At 37.0% G+C, this 21,184-nt stretch overlaps 2 protein-coding genes across 5 annotated transcripts in view; one reads left to right on the forward strand and one right to left on the reverse strand.

Annotated features, from left to right (window-relative positions):
* Nucleotides 1-21,184, reverse strand: part of LOC112520162 (eukaryotic translation initiation factor 3 subunit A-like) — a 22,044-nt gene continuing 860 nt past the window's right edge. The window contains exons 2-14 of the mRNA XM_025128462.1: nucleotides 20,110-20,179; nucleotides 17,440-17,921; nucleotides 8,353-8,568; nucleotides 7,871-8,239; nucleotides 7,748-7,777; nucleotides 6,896-7,123; nucleotides 6,600-6,761; nucleotides 5,567-5,788; nucleotides 4,646-4,852; nucleotides 4,302-4,508; nucleotides 3,548-3,628; nucleotides 3,201-3,402; nucleotides 1-404 (exon numbers count right to left, since the gene is read on the reverse strand). Coding sequence (XP_024984230.1) covers nucleotides 1-404; nucleotides 3,201-3,402; nucleotides 3,548-3,628; nucleotides 4,302-4,508; nucleotides 4,646-4,852; nucleotides 5,567-5,788; nucleotides 6,600-6,761; nucleotides 6,896-7,123; nucleotides 7,748-7,777; nucleotides 7,871-8,239; nucleotides 8,353-8,568; nucleotides 17,440-17,921; nucleotides 20,110-20,155 — 2,856 coding nt within the window. The 5' untranslated portion in view covers nucleotides 20,156-20,179. The remainder of the gene's footprint in view (nucleotides 405-3,200; nucleotides 3,403-3,547; nucleotides 3,629-4,301; nucleotides 4,509-4,645; nucleotides 4,853-5,566; nucleotides 5,789-6,599; nucleotides 6,762-6,895; nucleotides 7,124-7,747; nucleotides 7,778-7,870; nucleotides 8,240-8,352; nucleotides 8,569-17,439; nucleotides 17,922-20,109; nucleotides 20,180-21,184) is intronic.
* On the forward strand, nucleotides 12,855-16,291 carry LOC112519222 (galactoside 2-alpha-L-fucosyltransferase-like). Of its 4 annotated transcripts, none has more exons than XM_025127226.1 (3): nucleotides 12,855-14,036; nucleotides 14,509-14,793; nucleotides 14,908-16,291. In XM_025127226.1, exons 1-3 carry the CDS (start codon nucleotides 13,793-13,795, stop codon nucleotides 16,008-16,010), a joined length of 1,632 nt encoding a protein of 543 aa, XP_024982994.1. In that variant the 5' UTR covers nucleotides 12,855-13,792; the 3' UTR covers nucleotides 16,011-16,291. The 4 variants fall into 4 exon arrangements, with proteins under 4 accessions (XP_024982994.1, XP_024982995.1, XP_024982993.1 ...); XM_025127227.1 differs by having other exon boundaries at nucleotides 14,509-14,593; nucleotides 14,711-16,291; XM_025127225.1 differs by having other exon boundaries at nucleotides 12,855-13,637; nucleotides 13,787-14,036; nucleotides 14,509-16,291.

Here is a 21,184-nt window from a genome sequence, read left to right on the forward strand (position 1 = left end):
TCAACGTTCACCACGTCTGGATGTTGACCAATTAGATCTTGATGGTGCTCCGCTGCCAAACGCCGATTGTCGCCACCTGTCACTAGGCCGGTCATCCTGGCGGCCCCACCTATCGGGCTCGGAAGGTGGTGGGGCCTGTGCACCACCACCAGCCATCCTCTCCCGAAGGTGTCTGGGCACGTATTTGCCAGGCGTCGTTGTAGCATTAGCTGCAACGGGCATTGGTTTAGTTGGGCGAGCAGCCTCGGAAGGCCTTACGGGCATAGAAGGTGTTCCCCTCAAGACTTCTTCTCTTCGTTGACGTTCTTTTTCTTCAAGTTCTCTTTCGCGTTGCCTTTGCTTCTGGGCGATCTCGTCTAGCTTCGCCCTACGCTCGGCTTCTTCCTTCTTCCGCCTCTCGGCCTCTGATACACCAACAGAAAAGACCTCATTTTCATTTTATAAGATGTGTGGAACTCCATTTAATTACGTTGTATTCTCGAATTTGAGGAGAAATGAATGGAAAAGAAAGAGATGGAATTTTTTTTTTTTAATTTTTGTTCTCGAAAGAGAAGGAAAAGGAAGCAAAAGAAAGGAAAGATGCCATTTTTACAAATATACCCTTTAAAAATATATCTTTTACTATGAAAAGTCGGGTAGTTTTGTAATTCTAATAATCTTTTTGAAGGGTTTTAATTTCTTTCACGTTTGGAAAGAAAGTTCTGGGAGAAACTTATCATTTATTTCCCTTCGGTTTCCTTTCCTTTCTCTCCTAAAAAAGTTTCGAGAACACGAGCTTTTTTTACTTTCCTCCGTTTTCCCTCCCTTAGTAGAATAGGTTTCGAGAACACAGAGTTAGTCTCCGAGAGAAGGGAAGTTCCAACGTATATGCAAAAGAAATAGTCCAAGTCCATTAGAAAGAAACAAATGATCCACATATCGGTTGCAAAAATTGAATTAAAAAACCAAGCATTAGTACGAATTAATTCCCGACCATAACATCTTTGTGAGAATAGCATATACACACATCATCCAATATGCAAATCAGAATCGAATAATGTGCAACCACATTAAATTACTCTCCAAAATAACCCATTTAAGGAGGAGAAATGACACATGTCTAACCGATATGGGACTCTAACATCCCCCTCCAACAGAGGCCAGACAGGCACTTATTGTCTAGGAGTTTCGAGAGGGGGCTAGACAGATGCAGATTGTCCTAGGGTGTCGAGTCCTTGTTCTGGCAGACTTTGGCTCTAATACCATATGATAATATGTGTAATCCTATTAGATTACTCACCAAAAAAGGCTTGGGTAGAGAAGGAAGGTTCCTACATATTTGGGCAAAAAATTGATTACCTGCAACCCCAACCGGTCCCACATGAAACATGCCTCAAAGGACACCATTGTGAGGGGACATTTCTCACTCGGTGGCTGAGGCTAGCCCGGGGGGATCGAACCCGAGACCTGTCTTGTATTTGGACAAAGTTACTCAGCCCCTTTGCCAACTGAGCTACACGCCAGAGGGACTTTAACAAAATGCAAAAACAACATTCCAATTGGCAGAAAACAGCGATCTTGACACTCAAATGAAGTGTAGTGAAGTGTTGTTTCGCAATTTTCTGCTAAACTCGATTGTTGTTCACTCGAACAAAACTTGCATAACTGGGAGTAGTTGGTTGCTAAGATGATTTTTTCCCACTGACCCACAAATCAAAAAAAAAGTTGGGGCTTGCAGATGATTAGATGCCGGCTAAGTTTCAACCATAAATGTTGCAACTTAATTTTTCAGACAGCATCTTGTTCCTTCGTTTGGTACTTAGGACATGCTAGTATAAAAACTTATTGTCTGACGTGTGACATGACATTAGACTGGGACAGGACAGCTACTTAGTGGGACAAAATGCATTTTTTCTATCCCAAAAAATAGGTGGAACATAAACAAGGGAAATGAGACAAGATTGGAAAATACTGAACCATCCATGTCAAATTAATACCCTAAAAACTTTTACAATTCTTTCCCTTCCTACTTCACTTTTGCCTGTCCAGTCATGTCCAATTTGTGCACCAAACACACCCTAGAAGAGTTGGGCAAGCATACACACACAAATATATATATATATATATATATATATATATATATATATATATATATATATATATAAGAGGGAGGTTCAGGGAAAACCCCCACAAAATGAAAAACTGAGGAATACCCTGGTAACCGTTCATTTGGTTTTGAAATTGTTTCTTGGTTTTTTATGCACATGTGCATACTGCACAAATTGTTGACAAATTATTGCATTTGTCCAGATGAATAGTTACCGGAGCGTTCCTCAGTTTTTCATTTTTTTTTGCGGTTTTCCCCTTAACCGTATCCTATAGATATATTGATTAAGACACTAAACAGTTGCTACAAGCCCTCAACCAAATAACAACACAGAAGTAGGATGGAACTAAGATATTGTGAGGTGATGTCACTGATGAATGTGAAAAAGCGAACATTTGAATAGAACCATGCCACGAAGTTAAAGATAGATATTATTGGAGTCCCACGTTAGCTAGAGTTGGACCATTTCTCCAGTATATATGTTGAAACCTCCCCTTTCTCCTCAAGTGATCTTTTAGAGAGTGATCTAGGGGTTCCATATTCTCACATGGTATGAAAGCCAAGGTCTACCATTTTAGAAACCCAGCTAGCCCCCTCTCGACACTCCGGGACAATTTGTGTCCATCTAGCCTCCATTGGAGGGGGTGTGTAGGCATGGACGGACCTACCGTGGTGTCAGTAGTGGCATGTGCCACCGTATTATTTCTTCGTCTAAGGGTAGAAAAATTTAGATTTGTGAAAGGTGCAACCGTATTAATTTGTTGTGTGCCACCGTATGTATTTTGAAACTACAATGAGAACAAGTTTTCTTTGGAAGAGTTGGTTTGCAAGGTTTTTGTTCCACCCCATACCCGAGTTCAAATTTTGTTAGTGTCATTTTCTTAGTCAAATGGTGCCACTGTTTGAAATTTTTTCCCTATATTTGTTTCTTATAGCCAAATGGTGCCACCATTTGAAAAAATTTATGGGTCCGACCCTGCGTGTAGGATTCTCACATTAGCTAGACTTGGACCATTTCTCATATATATGTTGGAACCTCCCCTTTCTCATCAAGGGCTCTTATGAAGAGTGATCTCGGGTTCCACATATTTTCACAAATATATTTAAGACATACCTTCGCGTTGATGGGCTTCCTCCTCGACATGTAACTTTTTCTGCCTTTCTTCCTCAAGTTTCAAATAGCATATCATTTTCCTCCTACTTTCCCGCTCTAGTTTTCTAGAATGATATATTTGGTTGATTCGCTCCTCTCTTTCCTTCTTCAATTTGTTGAACTCGGCTTCTCTCTTACTAAAAACTCTTTGTTGGAATATTTCCTGCAATTTTTTTGATAGAAACTTATGATTCTTTAGATTTTATCAAAATCTAAACCAAAAACAAGAAATCTAGGTAATGAAGCATATCGGATTTAAGTTAATGACCCATGAAGTCAAATTTTAGAAAACCAAGATGCTTGGTAACCTTGTCTTTCATCATTCTGCTCAGCCTCCTTTTCTTCTCGAGATCTCCAGCATGACGTAACCGGCTTTGCTCAATCTCTAGCTGCAGTGTTAAATCAAACATCTAGTTCAGGATTATGTCTAAAAAATAAGACGAGTAACACAAAACGAAAAAAAAATCCATGGAAATTAACTTGAAAAGACGAAGGGATCATTGGCTTAGTGGTACGGGGGTTAACAGTAGAGCCCAGCCTCGTAGGAGGAAGCTTTATGCAGAAAGCCAACTTTTTCTCAAACCCGTGCCTCCCAGTTAAAAACACGTTCTTTCTATCTATGAAAAAACTCTCCTAAAAAAAACTTCCCCAATCTATATAGATAGATCAATTCACACAGACAACTTTATCTATAGAGGACTTAGGGGTTGTTTGGTTGGTTTTCTATTAAGTCATGTATGGATAAAAGTTGCTATGTGGCTTAGTTCGTCTGTATAGATTGAGAAGATTTTTGTTTGGGAGAGTTTTTTCATGGATGGAAAGAGCGTGTTTTTTAATTGGGAGGGGTAGGTTTGGAAAAAACTTGGCCTTCAGCATAAAGCTCCTCCCAAGAAGCGTACTGAATAAGTCACTTTCTATATTATTAAGTCACTACAAATAATCATGTATAGCTAACTGAATAAGTTGAGTCCCATTAAGCTCATTAAGCTGCTAACAAACATGCCCTTAATGGGAAACCAACCAAACAGCTCCTTAATGCCATAGCGATATAGATGTTTCAACCTGCTGAAAACGTTCGTGCAGAGCCTTCTCTTCAACTAAACGTCGTTGGAATGCTGCTTCAACTAGAGGAGCTGCCTCTTCTCTTTTAGCTCTTTCGAGATGATCCATTGTTTTGGCAAGTTTCTGTAATTTTTTCTCCATTTCTTGTCTTTCCTTTAGTTGTTCATTTAACGCCATTTCCATTAATGTTTGCTTAGTTATTTTCTCCTGCATGGATCGTATAAGGTTAGCTTGGCTCGATTTTTTTTCCTATAACCGTGGGTGTCCAGGCCAGCTTGTGTGCACCTCGACTAATCCCGTGGCCCAATTGTAGGAAGGTGTAGCAGAAAATAGATTCGACTCACCCCCTCAATGACGGGCTTCTTGCCCTTCCTTTTACCACGCTTTCCAGCTTCTTTTAACAACTGTTGTGCTTCTTCAAGTTCTCGCTCCTCAATTTCTTTAAGGATCCTTTGGTTTCTCCTCTGCGCATACTCAGCAGCAAGTCGTTGTCTCTCTGCCTCCTCGGTAATCTTCTGTTGTTTAAGTCTCCTCGACTCTTCCTCTCGCTCCTACGAACAATAGTTCTAGTTTAGTAGAAGTTATTGTTAGAGCCACATCGGCCAGACTTGGACCTTTCTACTTCAATATATGCTGGAACCCCCCTTCTCTTCTCAAGGGATCTTTGGGAGAGTAGGGTTCCACATATTTTCACTTGGAATCTGAGCCAAGGTCCACCTCCTGGACACATCTCTGGTGCCCATGACTCAACACTATGTATCATCTTTGCCCATCTAGCCCCTATTGGAGGGGGCGTGTTCAAGCATCTCCAACAGATTCAACTCAACAGATTCTCCATTTTGGAGATCGAAACATTGATTATATTATTAAAATACTCCTTTCATCTAATAAAATATTATTTCTCTCATAAATATTTATTTTCAAAGTTTCCTATTGATGAAAATATATCTAATAACATTTCTCTCTCATTGTAATCATTCTTGGAGTGTTCTCCGAATTCGGAGATTTTGGCACACTCTCTCCTATTTTATCCATTTTGGAGAATCTGTTGGAGCAAAAAAAAAATCCCAAAATCTCTATTTTCTCCATTTTGGGGAATTTGTTGGAGATGCTCTTAGAGTCCCACATCGACTAGACTTGGATCTTTCCAAGGAACCTCCTTTCTCTCCTCAAAGGCTCTTTTGGAGAGTAACCTGATGAGGTTTCACATATTTTCACAGTTACGATTCATATATCATCTTTTAAAATACTAGAACTGAAAATACCATCTCCAAAAGCTGGCGTTCTTGTTCTTCTTTGCGTTTTTCAATTATAGACTTGCGGGCAAGCAGTCTTTTATGCTCCTTATCCACAATCTCCGTCAAACTCATTAGTGTCTCCCCAGGTCTCAATGCTTTTTTTTGGGGAGAAAAAACCATGGATCTTGCCTTACTAAGAGATTCTGCAAAAACGCTTAGATGATCACGTAGCCCTTCAGATTCGCAACCCTGAGCAAGAGTGAGAACAGAAATCATACATATGAATTATGAAATCTGCACACGCTACATGAAAACACCTCAAAAAAAGTTATGCCTCAAAACAAAAAGCAAAGATAAAATGGTCATTTATATTATTCAGACAGATTATTCAACATAATAAACAGACCACTTAGCTTAATTCATACAACAACCCTTAGTTTATTCTCCTTCCGTTTTCTACTTAACGAACATATTTGAATCATTTTCAGGTTGATACATTCATCGAAAAAGTTGACTATAAGAACTGGGGGACTCTGAAAACTGTAGAAGGAAGCAAAGGATGGTACAGACACCCAATCTCTTCCGCAGGAACAGAAAGGAAACAAACTTATAGATCTCATGGCATCTAATTCAACATAAAATCAAATTCGACAAGGGAAAACAAGTAGTTAAAATGTAAACGGAAATTACAGTCAGTGAGCTTCAAGTCAAGTTGATATATAAATCTCAATTAAGTTGGATAACAAGCTTTGGCAGAAATGCAGGTGAACAAAATATTTAGAGAGAGAGAGAGAGAGATAATATTTTATTAGATGAATGGAATTAATAATATAATTGATGTTGTAATCTTCAAAATGGAGGATGTGTTGGGGTTGAATGTATTTTTGTTTTACAGATTTTGAAGTTTCATTCTCCATCTTAGAGAAATGTTGGAGATGCTCTTAATACCCAATAACCGCTTGCATAATTCACATTTATGTCCCATTTGCTAAGGTTAGGCACTGGTATAGCACAGTAGAAACAATAGAGATGTTTTCAGGAAGGGCAGAAAATAACACACCTGACTGCTAAAGAAAACAGCGCCTTTCCTGTGGTCAACTTTCATTGATATAAAATTGTGTTTGACAGCATCGACAGAAATTTTTTCTACAGCAGAGAAATCGAAGAAAGGTATCATCCCTGATAGAGTTTCTATCTTCATTATCTGATACACACGGGATACCTAGAAAAGCAGAAAGCAGGACACAACAGACATAAATATACTGTTTCATAAAGTCAAAACACAACCAAAGCTGAATGAAGAAATATTATCCCTATAAAAGGGACTGAAAATAATAAGATGAATGTATTAGTCACCTGTTGTAGCAATCTCAGTGTGGCAAGTTTTTCCAGTGAAGGAATATATTCAGATAACTGAATTTCTGGGACAGAAGAAGCTGAAGAAAGCTTACCCCCGAGCTTTGATATTTTCATGAGCAATGGTTGTACTTTTGATGAAAGATCCAGTGGGGAGAACTCATGCTCCAAAATATGGTAGAGATCTCTTACTTCCTGGGTTACACATGACATTACACCCTTCGAAACCTATAAAAAGTACAGGCATTCCCATATGTTACTTTGACATCTGGAAGATATTTCTTTAAATATGGTAGAGACAATACAAAAAAAAAAAAATCATGTTTATAGGATGCCAAAATGTCTTTTAAGTGTCATAATAGACTGTGTCCCCAAGAAAACTAGTTAAGGGGAAATCCCATTTTCTTAAACTCCTGGCTTCCTCATCAGGCCTGCCCAGAGTCTTCCTCCTTGTAATCGGTGATGTGGGATTCGTCTAAGATGTTACAAACATCCCCCCACTCACTCGAGGACTCATCATACCCAATGAGGTTTTCCCCACCATCCCCATGGAAACAAAGATTGGCTCTGATACCATCTGTAACACCTCAAAGCCCAAAGCAACACAACTTCAACCCCAACTTAAAACCATGGTGTAAGTTATTGATAGCCCACAACTTGAGGCTTATAAGGAGCTTGCAAATCCCATTTTCTATTATGTGGGACAAGTTACACTTAGACAGTTTTGGAGTCCTATAAACCCAATTATGGTGTAGTGAAAGATCTAGTCAGCCGAGAAGTACTGTAAACTATCGGGGTGGGGGAGGGTTAGGATATAGTAGTAAGTAGAAGTGATGAAATGTTTAATCTTACCAATTTTGAGAGAAGTGATGAGCGTGAAAGCTGGGAAAAGTAAAGAGTAAAAAACGACATAAATTAATAAGAGATTGGAAAAATATTGAACCAATGAAACAATAACCCAATCATTCAAGTTACCACTTCTCTGCTCTCAGATCTAGGATCAACAATAAATCCGATAAGATTAGCCACCCTTAGGTTCCTTTCCTTTTGGTTCTCGAGTTCCATATGAGATGCACCGTGTGAACGATCATAAGGAGTAACTGAAAGTGCAGCAAGAACAACAGATGAAGCTATCAACTGCAGGTCCTTCTGGCTTAAATTCTTGTTGAAACCCTTCTGAAGTGCAAATAGCTTCAGCCATGAAAATGCATGATAAATATGGCTGGAGGAGATCCAAAATATTTTGGTTAACTTGGCGTAATATATAACCAAAAAAGATGCCTTTGGAGTTTTCTTGACCATACACATCAACCCATATATATCTTCAACAGATCGGAAAGCTTCCTGGTAAAAAAACATTGTGTAACTTGCATGTCTTTATTAGCATTTCAGATCAATCATAAATCGTTAAAATTTATGCCCGTCTGTGTCAAATACATACAAGATACCAAACAAACCTGCCAAAGCTGAAGTTCAGTTGCAACCTTCAACTGCTCAAATCTAGTGTCAAGATACAATTGCAAACTTTCTGGAGCAGAGAGATCAGGCCGATCCCTCTGATCGCGGTATCTGTTATGATTTGCAAGATGATTCCTAATTATTTCACAAAGCCTCCGAAACTCTGTTGTCCGTTTATATTGCTTGCAGAACTGGAAAGCTCGATGTGCAGTCATCTATACAAATAACAGTGCAGCTTAGTAAATGCTTATTAAATTCTTTACACTATAAAGATTCGTAACAGACAATAAAATATTCTCTTACACCAATTTAAGAATATGGAAATGATAACCCAAGGCAGGGATACCCGCTGTCCATTCAAGGAAGTACATACGAAGGTCATGTATCCCAATCAAAGCATGAAACTAAGTAATGACACAGAATAAGTAGCAGGTACTCCAAGACAATCGAAAAAATGATCAAATATTTTTAGAAAATGTAATTTTAGTACAAGAAGGGTACAAGAGTAATTGTACTTCTGTAACTAACTAATACTTATTGCTAGTGTTAGTTGAAAGGTAGTTAACTAAATAGCATACGTGTACAACAAACATATTCATCACCCTTGTTGCTTCTTTGTTGTGTGTAATATGGTATGAAAGCACCATTACGTCATATATGCTTCAGCCGTTAAAACAAAGGTGTTTACCTTTGTACCCATGAATAATATGCGCAGTGAAATCTTCGGTTTAATTCATTGAGATATATCAGGGCACTGTAAAAACCCGCTTACCAGGGACATCGTTTTTTGTCACAATTGTTGATGGTGACGACAGATTTACTTGGATACACTTGATCAAAAATAAATTTGATATTGTGAGTATAGCTCAATTTTAAAACATGATTTATACTCGATCTGAGGGTAGATTAATTTGACACTTATTCCCTGGTTGCAAAGTTGGTCAAACCTCCTGTCATTGTTGTTGTCAACAAATTGGAGTTGCTCCAGTTAAAAGTATATAATGCTTTCCTAAATGGAGAGTTAAACGAGGAAGTTTGTATGGAACTTCAACTTGGCTACAACTTAAAGGGGAGTCCAATTCTAATTAATCGAAGATGGTATGCAAGCTTAATTAGTCCACCTATGGTTTAAAGCAATCTTCCAGGCAAGGGTACGCCAAATTTTCCTCCTTTGTCATTAATGTTGCATTCACTTAATCTAAGGCAGAATATTCACTCTTATAAAGGCATTGGTAGGGACTATGTTGCTTTATTTCAAACAGCAACATAGTCAAGGTCTGTCCTTATCCACAGCATCATCCTTACAGCTTCGTGTTTTTTGTGATTTGGATTGGTATATGTGCCCAGATACACGAAGATCTACTACTGGTTTTTGTGTCTCATTGGTGACTCTTTGGTGTCATGAAAATTCAAGAAGCAGTCAAGAGTCTCTCAATCGTCCAATGAGGCTGAATATCGAGCCATGGCCTTAATTACTTGAGAATTGATGCGACTACAACAACTATGGACTGATTTTGGTGTTGCATCTAACAATCTACTGCTCCTACATTGATCTTTTGTGATGATAAATCTGATGTACAAATTGCTTCTAACACAACATTTCATGGGCTTACGAAGCACATTGAAATTAATTGCGCTCCATAGTCCATAGCCAATTTCAGCTTACAGAACTATTCACAAGGGATTTACCTTTCTGGATGATGGGTCCATTAATGTCCAAGATGGCCTTGCAGAATATATATTCTCCAAGACATTTTAATTTTTAAGGGGGTGTTTTAGCAATAAGAAGGGTACAAGAGTAATTGTACTTTCTATAACTCACTAATGGTTAAAGTTGTTAGTGATACTTGAAAGGTAGTCCAACTAGATAATGTATCTATAAATAACATAAGTGCACAACTAACATATCCAATAAGAACTTGTCATTTTGAAACATAAGGATGATAAATCATCAAATCCATATCTTAATAATATGCATGTGTCAATACGATATGTTTAAGAGAAAATCCTGTTGCTTGGACCAAAGTGGATAAAGTATCATGTGAACACTTGATCCCCCAACAAACTATCATATTGTTTTTGGTTCTTCTCTGTCCGTAGTATTATTGCCTATCAAAAAAATTACCATTAAATGGTAACCAGTAATCTGCACATATCCCCCTTCTTTGTGTAGTTCACTTCAAATAAACAACTTATCATTATGGACTATTTTACCTGTATTGATTTGAAATGGTAGGTCCTAATCGGAAGTTGTGTGTTGAATAAGGTGACAGCGTTATTGTAAAAATCTCAAGTCTTAAATCATTGCGGTTGGCTTCAAAAATAACACAGTTCTGTAGCACTTGAGAGTCAACTTTCCACTCCCGGTTCTCGACACTCCAAGCATACACAATGGGGTAACATTATCAATCTACTTAGCAATCAAAAGTGTCTCGAGTAAGTGGTAAATGATCGGTTGTTATTTGTTTTGTGTATAAATAGTCTAAATGACAGAAAATTATCATTTTAACCATCTCTGTTTGGATAAGTATTCGAATGAAAAATGATTGTGCGATAAATATTGAGAATTATTTAAATAAAAAAATGGTTGATCTAACATAATAATATAAATTTAGTGATACCATACAACATGGTTAATAAAAGTATATTTTTTCTACAACCCTTTAATTTATATTCATTTAGGTACTGAGCTATGAAAGTGAACTGATGTACATCCCTAAACTCCCTTATTCTATACAATCATCTTATCATTCTCCACCACAAGAAATGGACAAGGGTGTGATGGTGCACTAGTATTTCGTTGCATTTTGTACCTGAAACAACCTACAAGAGCATACATCAATTAAAATTTGCCAAAAAAAAAGTAGAGGTGGTACTAGGCTATGTTGTAATGGTTGGATTAACTAGTTTTGGACCCCAGCCTATTTCCTCACAGTTTCGAACATGAGGGACTACCGCAATCCAAAAAGAGTGGAGCATGGAAGCAAGGCTCGATTGACATGAGACGAGTGCAAACTAAATTCAGTGTTTTTTCCGTTCTGGGGTTTGTTCAATATCTATGGCTGGTCGGGTAGGATGTAGTCATACATTTCATCCACCCCTTGGGGTATAGAGGTTATTTCTGTGAATACCCTCGACATGCAAACTTTTTGAAAGGAAACTGGAGTGCATGAGACATTGGATAAAAGAAAGAGTAAACATTAATAAGCTTAATGACAGTAAACATTAACAGCAATAAAGAAAAATGCAAGAAACAGGATGCATGTTTGTTAGCAACTTAATAAGCTTAATGAGACTCAGCTTATTCTGTTAGTTATACGTGATTGTATGCAGTGGTTTAATGATATAGAAAATGACTTATTCAGTAAGCTTTTAGGGGGAGTTTTATGCAGAAAGTCAAATTTTTTCCAAACGTATCCCTCCCAATAAGAAAAGACTTTCTTTCATCCATGAGAAAACCCTTTGAAACAAAAATTTCCCAATCTATGCAGACAAATTAATCCACATAAACATCTTTATCCATACCTGAGTTAATTGAAAAACCAACCAAATAGCCCCTGACCATGCTAGGACATTGATATCCTGAATGTCTGAATATGACATCTCCTGTCAAAATTCTATGTCCTTGACTCGTTGGAAATGTCTAATGCCGGCATAACCATCAAATTTAATGTCCTTGAATTTTTAATAATTATTTGCAGAAAAACATTTAATGCAACTTCATTTAATAAAATTAGCTTTCATACACTAAACTACCCAATGCATGAAAATGCAGGGTGAACGATATTAACAATTTCATAAATCCAGGAGTCAGTTATGTAAATTTTCAAATCAAAGAACCAGAAAAAATCATCAGGGGGTTTACAGTTTACTTGTAAGCTTTGAAGAACTTCAAAGTTTAATACAGTAATAATAAATTTAAAATAGTAACTCATCATATCTTCAGGTGAGTATTACCAAGATTTTATAATTCATCTTCTCGTTCAACGGAGTCGGCAGGGTTAAAACCCAATTACCATTATTTCATACATGGAAGGCTGGCCGTAAATGTGCACGAAAAGCCTGGGGCCTAACCTTCAAGGCCTGGTCTTGAGCATATGTTCGTTCTAAGTGGGTTTATCTCGATACCTGAAAGCTAGGTCTGATCAGAACTATTAGACCTAAACCGTCGCAACAAATCCATCCAAGCATCCATGACCATATATATACACTCATTTATATATGTATATATCTGTTGGGTTTTGGTGACAAATAAGAGTTAACTGAGTAGCTTAAGAAAGGGTAAGAAAGGATGTTAATTCTTGAATTAGGATGAGAGACGCTGAGAAGATGTACCGGATATGAGTTTAAAATTAGAGGTGATCAAGGTTTTTACACTTCTCATTTAACTTTTCTTCTAATCTTCTCATATATATATACATACATACATATATATACATATAAAACCACCAAGAATAATAATACGGACCTTGATCATTTTAAATCTCATCACTCCCATCCTATGATATAAGAATTTATTCTGTGCATTTTATCTTCAATTAAAATTATTCCAAAAATACAAATCTTTTCTTACTTTTCTATCCTGAATCCAACCTTATACATATACATAACACACGAGAGAGCAGTTGCGTTCTTTCCAATACTGTTATGTCATGTGTGAAAACCACCGACTCTCCACCGACGCTGCTGCAAGATCTACTACCCTCATCAAGCCAGTGCACGACTGCACGTATATATTCGAAGTGGGTATGTAGTATAATATCCCGATTATTTTCATCCTTGAAAACCGAGCTTTTGATAGTCGCCGACAATCTCGTAATCAGCTTGCTGGCGATGCAATTAACTTTCACCGTTAACCCAAAGTTTTCAAATCCTAGTACCAAAAAACGACGACAGTCGCAACCAAACCCATTGATTCATCAAGAAACACACTCACTTATCGCACCTTTTACACACATTTGATCGATTTGAACGGTTTACAAATACAATACTGCAATATTATCAGAACATAAAGCTTAATTGGTGAAATTAGGACTTCCAACACAGGATTTTGTAAACAAAAACTTGATCTGACGAATTTACACTATGGTTCATGGAAACTGAGACGGAAAGAATGCAGAAGGAAAGAACTATTGGTTTGACTAACATTCAAGGTTTTACCGTAATATCTGAATTAATAATATAAAATCAATTTCAGTAGAAATACATATAAAATTATGTATGTTCAAGCCCCATTTGGATCGACTGTCCAAGCCAAGCCCATTCTTAGGGTTTGGTCCATTTGGTACGTGTAGACTTTTATATATAAGGTCATTGAATTTATTTTTCTTTCTCATGTGATTACTCCCATAAGTTCCATTATAGATTCAAAAGGAAGCCATTTATTATTAGTCGGCTGTTGTGAATTCGTTCTCACTGTTCTCGTACATTTAGGTCGATATGAGAAGACTGAACAAGAATTCAGGTGATCCACCCAAGTATTCGGATCTTGGAGGCGACGATGTATCTCGTGATCAACAGACCAGATTTGGGTTGACTCCTTTGAAGTTAATGGGGGGTTTAGTTGTTTGTTTAATGGTTCTTTCGGTTTTGTTTTCAATTTCTGTCATTTTCAGAGATTCTACTCTAAATAGCATCTGGGCAGTTGCTGATGCTAGGGTTCTTGATATGGCCCCTACCAAAGGTATGGTATTCATGAAATTAATGCACTTTAATCACTATCTACTTGCTTCTGCATTACATTCTGTTTTAATGCCTATGAGAGGTTCACTTACTACAGTTTAGAGGATCTGAGGTTTTGGATTCGACCATGAACTTGTAGACATAATTTGCTCCAGATCTGATAGTTGTAGAGGGGCTGGTGCACCATCTCTGCCAAAGTTTTGGTTTGGGCACAGAGGGTTTTTTATTACTTCAATGTCATTGTTATGTTTTTTTTGGGGAAGGGTGTGCTATGCCTGGACTAACACCATGGAAGAAATCAGCCCTGATAAACTCAGGGATTGTTGTGTATGCCAGGAATCGAACCCCGGGCATTCCACCACAACCCTTGTGGTTGTCATTGTTATGTTTGGGGAATCTTATGCTGTTTAACAGCAAAGTTGACTATCTGATCGATTTTCTTGTTTTGGACACCTTTTCTTTTCATGTACTAGATTTAGATGAGGAAGATGTTCCATTGGAGTCATTTGTGCAGCACAAGAAGAAGCTGCATTCTTCAGGTTTGGAGCATGATGACAGGTTACTTGGTGGCCTTCTTTCTAGTCAATTTGATGATGATTCTTGCCTCAGTAGGTACCAAGCAGCATCATATCGTAAAGAATCACCATACAGACCTTCTTCATATCTCACTTCTAGGTTACGGAGATACGAAGCCCTTCACAAGCGTTGTGGACCCTATACAGAGCCCTACAACAGAACCGTAGCAAACCTAAGGTCTGGTAAGAAGACAGAAGAAGACTCGGATTGTAATTATCTGGTCTGGGTATCGTTCAGTGGTCTAGGAAACAGAATTCTGACTTTGGCATCGGCTTTTCTCTACGCCCTTCTCACAGACCGTGTCCTACTTATTGATCGTGGAGTTGACATGCCTGATCTCTTTTGCGAACCTTTTCCTGAAGTTTCATGGTTACTTCCTCTGGATTTCCCTATCACTGATCAATTCAACAGCTTCAATCAGGAATCCGCAGAGTGTTTCGGTAATATGTTAAAGCTTTCAACCAATTCATCATCATCGTTGTCACCGTATGTTTATCTTCATCTGGTTCATGATTACAATGATCATGATAAGCTCTTCTTCTGTGATCAAGATCAAAGCTTTCTTCAAAAGGTTCCTTGGGTAATCATGAAATCTGATAATTACTTCATTCCATCACTTTTCTTGATGCCATCGTTCGAACAAGAACTACTTGCGCTATTCCCAGAAAAACAAACAGTTTTCCACTTCTTAGGCAGGTATCTATTCTTCCCTACGAATCCCATTTGGGGTCTTATAACGAGATACTATGAAGCTTATCTAGCGCAAGCAGATGAAAGAATTGGCATCCAGGTCAGGGTTTTTGATACCAGGGTTGGTCCATTTGAGTATGTACTAGATCAAATACTAGCTTGTTCTTTAGACAACAGCCTGCTTCCAGAAATCAATCCGAACAAATCTTTCGTCACCTACCCAGGAAACCAGAAGTCAAAAGCTGTTCTTTTGACATCTTTAAGCTCAGGGTATTTTGAGAAAATAAGAGACATGTACTGGGAACATCCAACAGTAACTGGAGAAGTGATTGAGGTATTTCAACCAAGCCATGAAGGGTATCAACAGACTGAAAAGAAGATGCATCACAGGAAAGCATGGGCAGAAATATACCTATTGAGTCTAACAGATAAGCTGATCACTAGTTCATGGTCAACTTTCGGCTATGTGGCTCAAAGTCTTGGAGGATTGAAGCCATGGATCTTGTACAAACCCGAGAATGAAACAACCCCAAATCCAGCTTGCACTCGTGCCATGTCAATTGAGCCTTGCTTCCATGCTCCACCCTTTTTTGATTGCAGAAAGAGAACTGGAACTGATACTGGTGCAGTAGTACCTCATGTTCGACACTGTGAGGACATGGGCTGGGGTCTGAAGCTAGTTAATCCAGCCATTAACAGCATCGCCTAGTACCACTTCTACAGGTTTTTTGGCAAATCTTTGTTGATGTATGTTCTAGTAATTATGAAATTAGATTCATTGATTTGGTCCCCATCTAGATGTAATGTTATTGCCAATCAAATAGCTAGAACTATCATCCTGTTGTAGGGCATGTTCCAGCCTTCCAGGTACAATATGCAATGAAATTCAAATAGCTCTTGGGCTGGTCCTAACCGGTCCTGTAGTCCAAAGCTTTTTGTTCAGCCATAATGGGCTGTGTAGCCAAGACAAACTGCCAAATTTCTACTTCACCCATCTGTCTTTTGATCTAGTTATTCTCCTCCCTTTCCATGTTCTTTGAAGTATTATTTTACTAACCAAATTTGTTTATTTGAACTACAAAAAAAGTTCAGAAGTTTTTGTATTGGCCACGTAGCTTTCCGTTTTCATTTACATGTCACCATGCAAACTTGCATATTTCCCACTCCGTAGTCTGGACAATGTTCAGATTTAACCAAGCAAGTCAATCCATGTTTTACTTTATTTGAACCCCAGGTTTTAATCTTTTTGTTTTGGCCCCACAATTTTAATTCAGGATATAAACCTAAAAGTCCCCTTGTGGGGTTAACTTTTTTTAGTTCAATATTTACATTCAATCAAGTCCCTTGATTAAGCAGGCACTAGTGACGTGCAGCCCATGATACCCCACAGGACATCAAAGCCCAATGGGGGCATCAAAACCTAAGAATACATCAAGTTTTCATTTATTACTAGTTTTGGGTTAAAAAATTTGAGAATTGGACAACTGGGTTTTAACTATAAACACGGGCCCAAGCATCTGCTTTCCTAGTTTTCAAATGTGTTGTTTGCATATGGAATATTGCTGACTTTATCCATCATGGTAGCATCTGTCGAAAGAAATTTTTCAAAACTAAAGTTATTAAGGTCATATTTACGGTCTACCATGAGTCAAGAAGTTTTTCAAAACTAAAGTTATTAAACAGGTTAGCAATTTTGAGTATTGAAAGTAATCGGGGTTTTGGTCTTTATGTCCCTTTTGTATTTTCCTATTATAATTAATAAAAATGGGCGTGGTATGAGCCGTCTAACTTGACTAAATTTCAAATCCTTTAAAAATTTGACTAAAATTTGTACTTTTCGTCATTTCATTTGCTTAAAAAATAGGCATAGGGACATCTTTTAGCATTTTTGCACACGCATCAAAAACCCTAGGCTGGCCCTCGGATTAAGTTTGGGATGTTTGCACTACAGTCATAGACAGTGCCAACAGTAAGCAATGTGAGAATGGGATGAGTCTAATGCCTAGCAATATACGATGCCAAGACTCGTAATGTATTCCATGTAAACATAGAGCATATACGACTTATGTTACTGAACAAGTATTCCGCATAATAAGCATAAATGATATAAAGAAACCCAAGAGAAAATGAACCCTTACCGCATAGAGAGCCTCCAATTTTGAGTTGTTCCTTAAGATTTCCAGCACAGTTCGGTATGTCTCCCACAATAATTTAAACCATGGGGTGACAAGCTCACGATCAGATCTGTCTTTCCCTTTCTCCCCACTAACATAACTCAACATCAGATCTTCAGGCCTTCTATCTGCTTCTAGATCATCAAAATCAAGAGCTTCTTCCAACGCTTGTGCGTGGCTACGTGCAAGTTCAGCCTTCTCAGTGGCCAAATGCATAAAATGTTTGATCACTTCCTCCAACGAACTTATGTTAACTTGTTGACAAATTATACGATATTGAATCAAACCATCTTTAGCAAATCTTCCTCTTCTCATGTCAACACATAGCTCTACATACTTGAACATGATTCTCTCAAGTGTCTTTTGCCATGCTCTATACCTCTTTGAGGTTATAATCCCATGAAGTGCTTGTAATGCATCCTGCTTCTGTCCAACATTAATCAACTCTGCATCCACAGATCAAAAAAAGCTTGTGTTTAGAAGCCATCTGTCGGTAAAAAAAAAAAATTATATTTGCCTTGTAGAATATATATATATAGGGTCAGATTAAGGGGAAAACTCAGGGCAGTCCCTGGGAAGGGCGGGCCGGGCATACGCCGAGGGCCCATAAAAATTAGGGGTCCAAATTTTTTTAATATATATGATAGTAGTTCAAAAAATTAGTAAATAGAAGACACATAAAAAAATTAGTATCAAATATGACAAGAAAAGATTTTTTACTACATTAACTATTAAAGACTCAAATACGTATGAATTAAATATATTGGAGAAAAAACACATAAAGAGGTTAATCTGTCGTTCATTATGTAATATTATTTAATGTTTCTCTAAGTTTTTTTTAATCTAAAACCGATGTCTAAAACTACTTGCTTCCAAAACTTTGATATATTCTACATAATTTATCTCACATCCACTCTTTTGATTGTTCCATTCTCGCTAATTATATTTTTGTATTAGAATATGATAGATTTTCTTATTATTAGATAACAAAACCCCATCTTTTGAAAAAATTACCAACCATATAAGATGGTACAACTTATATTTATATTTAGAATAATAAAACTATAATTGTTTTTTCATAGTTGTTTTTTATTATCTAATATTGAGTGTAGAAATCTGCTATTCTATCTCTAAAAGAATAAAAAGATCTCAAACTATTACCAACATGAGTTTTTTAATTTACATAATTGATGATTCCAGTAAAGTTTGTTTTAACCATAATCTTATGTTCTTGAGTCTTCCTTTACATAGGAAAGAGAGGAAAGTAATGGGGGAAGAAAAATATTTTGTTCTCGAGATTTTTTTAGGAAAAGAAAAAGAAAGGAAAAAAATTATATCAAAAATTATTTTTATTTCATTATTTTTCCTTCCTATCTCTTCTCTATTAAAAACACAAATAAAAAACTTTATTTTTCTTTTCCTTTCTCATTCTTTTCTTTCCTTCCCAAATTCGAAAACATAATATAAAAGTTTAAAATTATGTTAATCTTTCCAAATTTGAAAACATAATATAATAGTTTTAAAAGATGTTAAAAACATTAACATGATATAACATTGACAACCAACCTATTTACATTGATTTACATAGTGTCACTCGGAAATCAGAAAAATCGACTTTGTGATCCCAAATGATGTCATTCTATGTACCAAAAGTATATCATATGATGTTTTTGATGATGAAACAAATTACTGATACTACATAAAAATGTTCTAGTAGATAATATTAATTTAGAAATAAGTATTGATTGATTTTGCATCTAGGAATACTCGGAAAAACGTTTTATATGAATTCAATGTTATTTCTGATTATAAAGACAATATATTGAAAAAATATCGTACTTATCAAAGGCCCCTTTTTATATCTCGTCCAGGGCCTAAAAAATGTCAGAAACGGGCCTGGGAAAACCACACAAAAAAAATGAAAACCTGATGAACACTCTGGTAACCATTCATCTAAATAATATGCACATATGCATACAAGTAGTTTGTAAGTAATTTTTCTGGTATGCACATATCCATAAAATGCAGACTTGCATACAAACCAGAAAACGTCTTCAATGATTGTATGCACATGTGCATACCGACAATTATTAGGGCATTCCTCAATTTTTCATTTTTTGGGGGTTTTCCCCTAAACCTCACTATATGTGTGTGTGTGTGTGTGCGCGCACGCGCGTGTTCATGTGTGTATGTATAGAGAGGAAGGATCATGCAATAAGTTAAAACATTTTTCGAGAAGGCCAGAAGTTTCAATAATATATATGATTACACTTCTTTGGGTATGTTTAATCATATATGATTAAGCGTAAGCATCTATTTGTTGTCAATGCAACATGTGTTTAACCATATATGATTAAGCTTGTGTATCATGCGTGTAATCATAAACTTCTCGCATTCTCGCAAATCGTTTGAACCTGTCCCTATATATATGAAAAACCATAGTTCTCCGGCAGTGCATCATAAAGTTTCAAGTTGCATATACAGAAAACAAGAAAGTTATTACTGAAAGGAGAAAACAATTTTATAGTAGCATATGAAATGCATTGGTGTTGAGGGAGTTGTGCATGTTCACTATAGAGTTCCTTAATCAAAGAAAGAGATTATGTATGTAGTTGATGAAAAAGAACTGCTCACCTTCAGCTCTCTTCAAAGCATTTTCGGGTTTGGCGAAAGTCGCCATATTGAGTGATCGAATCAATTAGAGCTAAAAGACAGAAAAAGTAACAAGTTATTCACGATCTATATCAATATATTTGACTGTACATTAGATCAAACAGTATGGCAAAAAAAACAAGTTTGCATATTCTTCTGTGAATTAAGCTCGTTGACAAAGCCAAAAGAAGGCATGATGGTAGCAAGTATTGTGAATTATCTGCACTTTCTTCTTGATCCCTAAGAAAAACAAATTAGATACAAAACATCCAAAGGCTTCAATTCTTCCCCATTCCTTTCATCTTTTTTGATTTATGAGCAAAACTAAAGAGCTTGTTGGTTATAAGCTAAGAGTTGTCCCGAAAAAGCATAGTACAGCTAATGTTGTTCTGAACAAGCCTTCGTTTGGCGTACAGCAGAAAATCTCAGACCTGCATCTTACTCTGTTACTCGCTTCATATTATAGTAAATTGTATTGGGGCAAAAGTTGATTACAGGTAACTTCAACCGGCCCACATCAATGTGAAGGGACATTTTTCTGGCAAACTCAGCGGCTAAGGCTAACAGGGGCTAGCAATTGAACCCAGGACTTATCTTGTATTTGGGCAAAGTCACCCACCCCTTTGCCGACTTAGCTACACACCAGAGGCTAAATGGTATTATAATAATCTAATTGTAGTTCGGCATAGCTTCAAGAATCAAGTAAACTGAATTCATCTGAAGGTGCCAGATTGAAGATCATTCAAAACCTAAAATAACAAGACAAGATTAAAAAGAACACATGGTTTAATGGAATTATCTGCCTATTAGGGCTGTTTGATTGGTTTTCATTAAATATTGTATGGATAAAGCTGTGGGTTAATTTGTGAGTGTAGATTGAGAAAGTTTTTTGTTTAGGAAGGATTTTTCATAGATGGAAGGAACTTGTTTTTTTTTATTGGGACTTGGGAGGGACAAGTTTGAAAAGAACTTAGCTTTCTCCATAAAATGCCGCATTGAAAGCTTACTAGGTAAGTCATTTTCTATATCATTTAGCCACTAACAAGCCGAATAAGTT

The sequence above is a fragment of the Cynara cardunculus genome (genome assembly GCF_001531365.2).
Source record: "Cynara cardunculus var. scolymus isolate 2C chromosome LG 10, CcrdV1, whole genome shotgun sequence".
NCBI classification, from domain to species: domain Eukaryota; kingdom Viridiplantae; phylum Streptophyta; class Magnoliopsida; order Asterales; family Asteraceae; genus Cynara; species Cynara cardunculus.

What these genes read in the sequence shown, in the direction of transcription:
- LOC112519222 (XM_025127224.1), top strand. Translation starts at nt 13,793, where the DNA reads ATGAGAAGACTGAACAAGAATTCAGGTGATCCACCCAAGTATTCGGAT. An exon ending in TGATATGGCCCCTACCAAAG is followed by an intron (nt 14,037 to 14,508) that starts GTATGGTATTCA and finishes TTCATGTACTAG; the next exon opens with ATTTAGATGAGGAAGATGTT.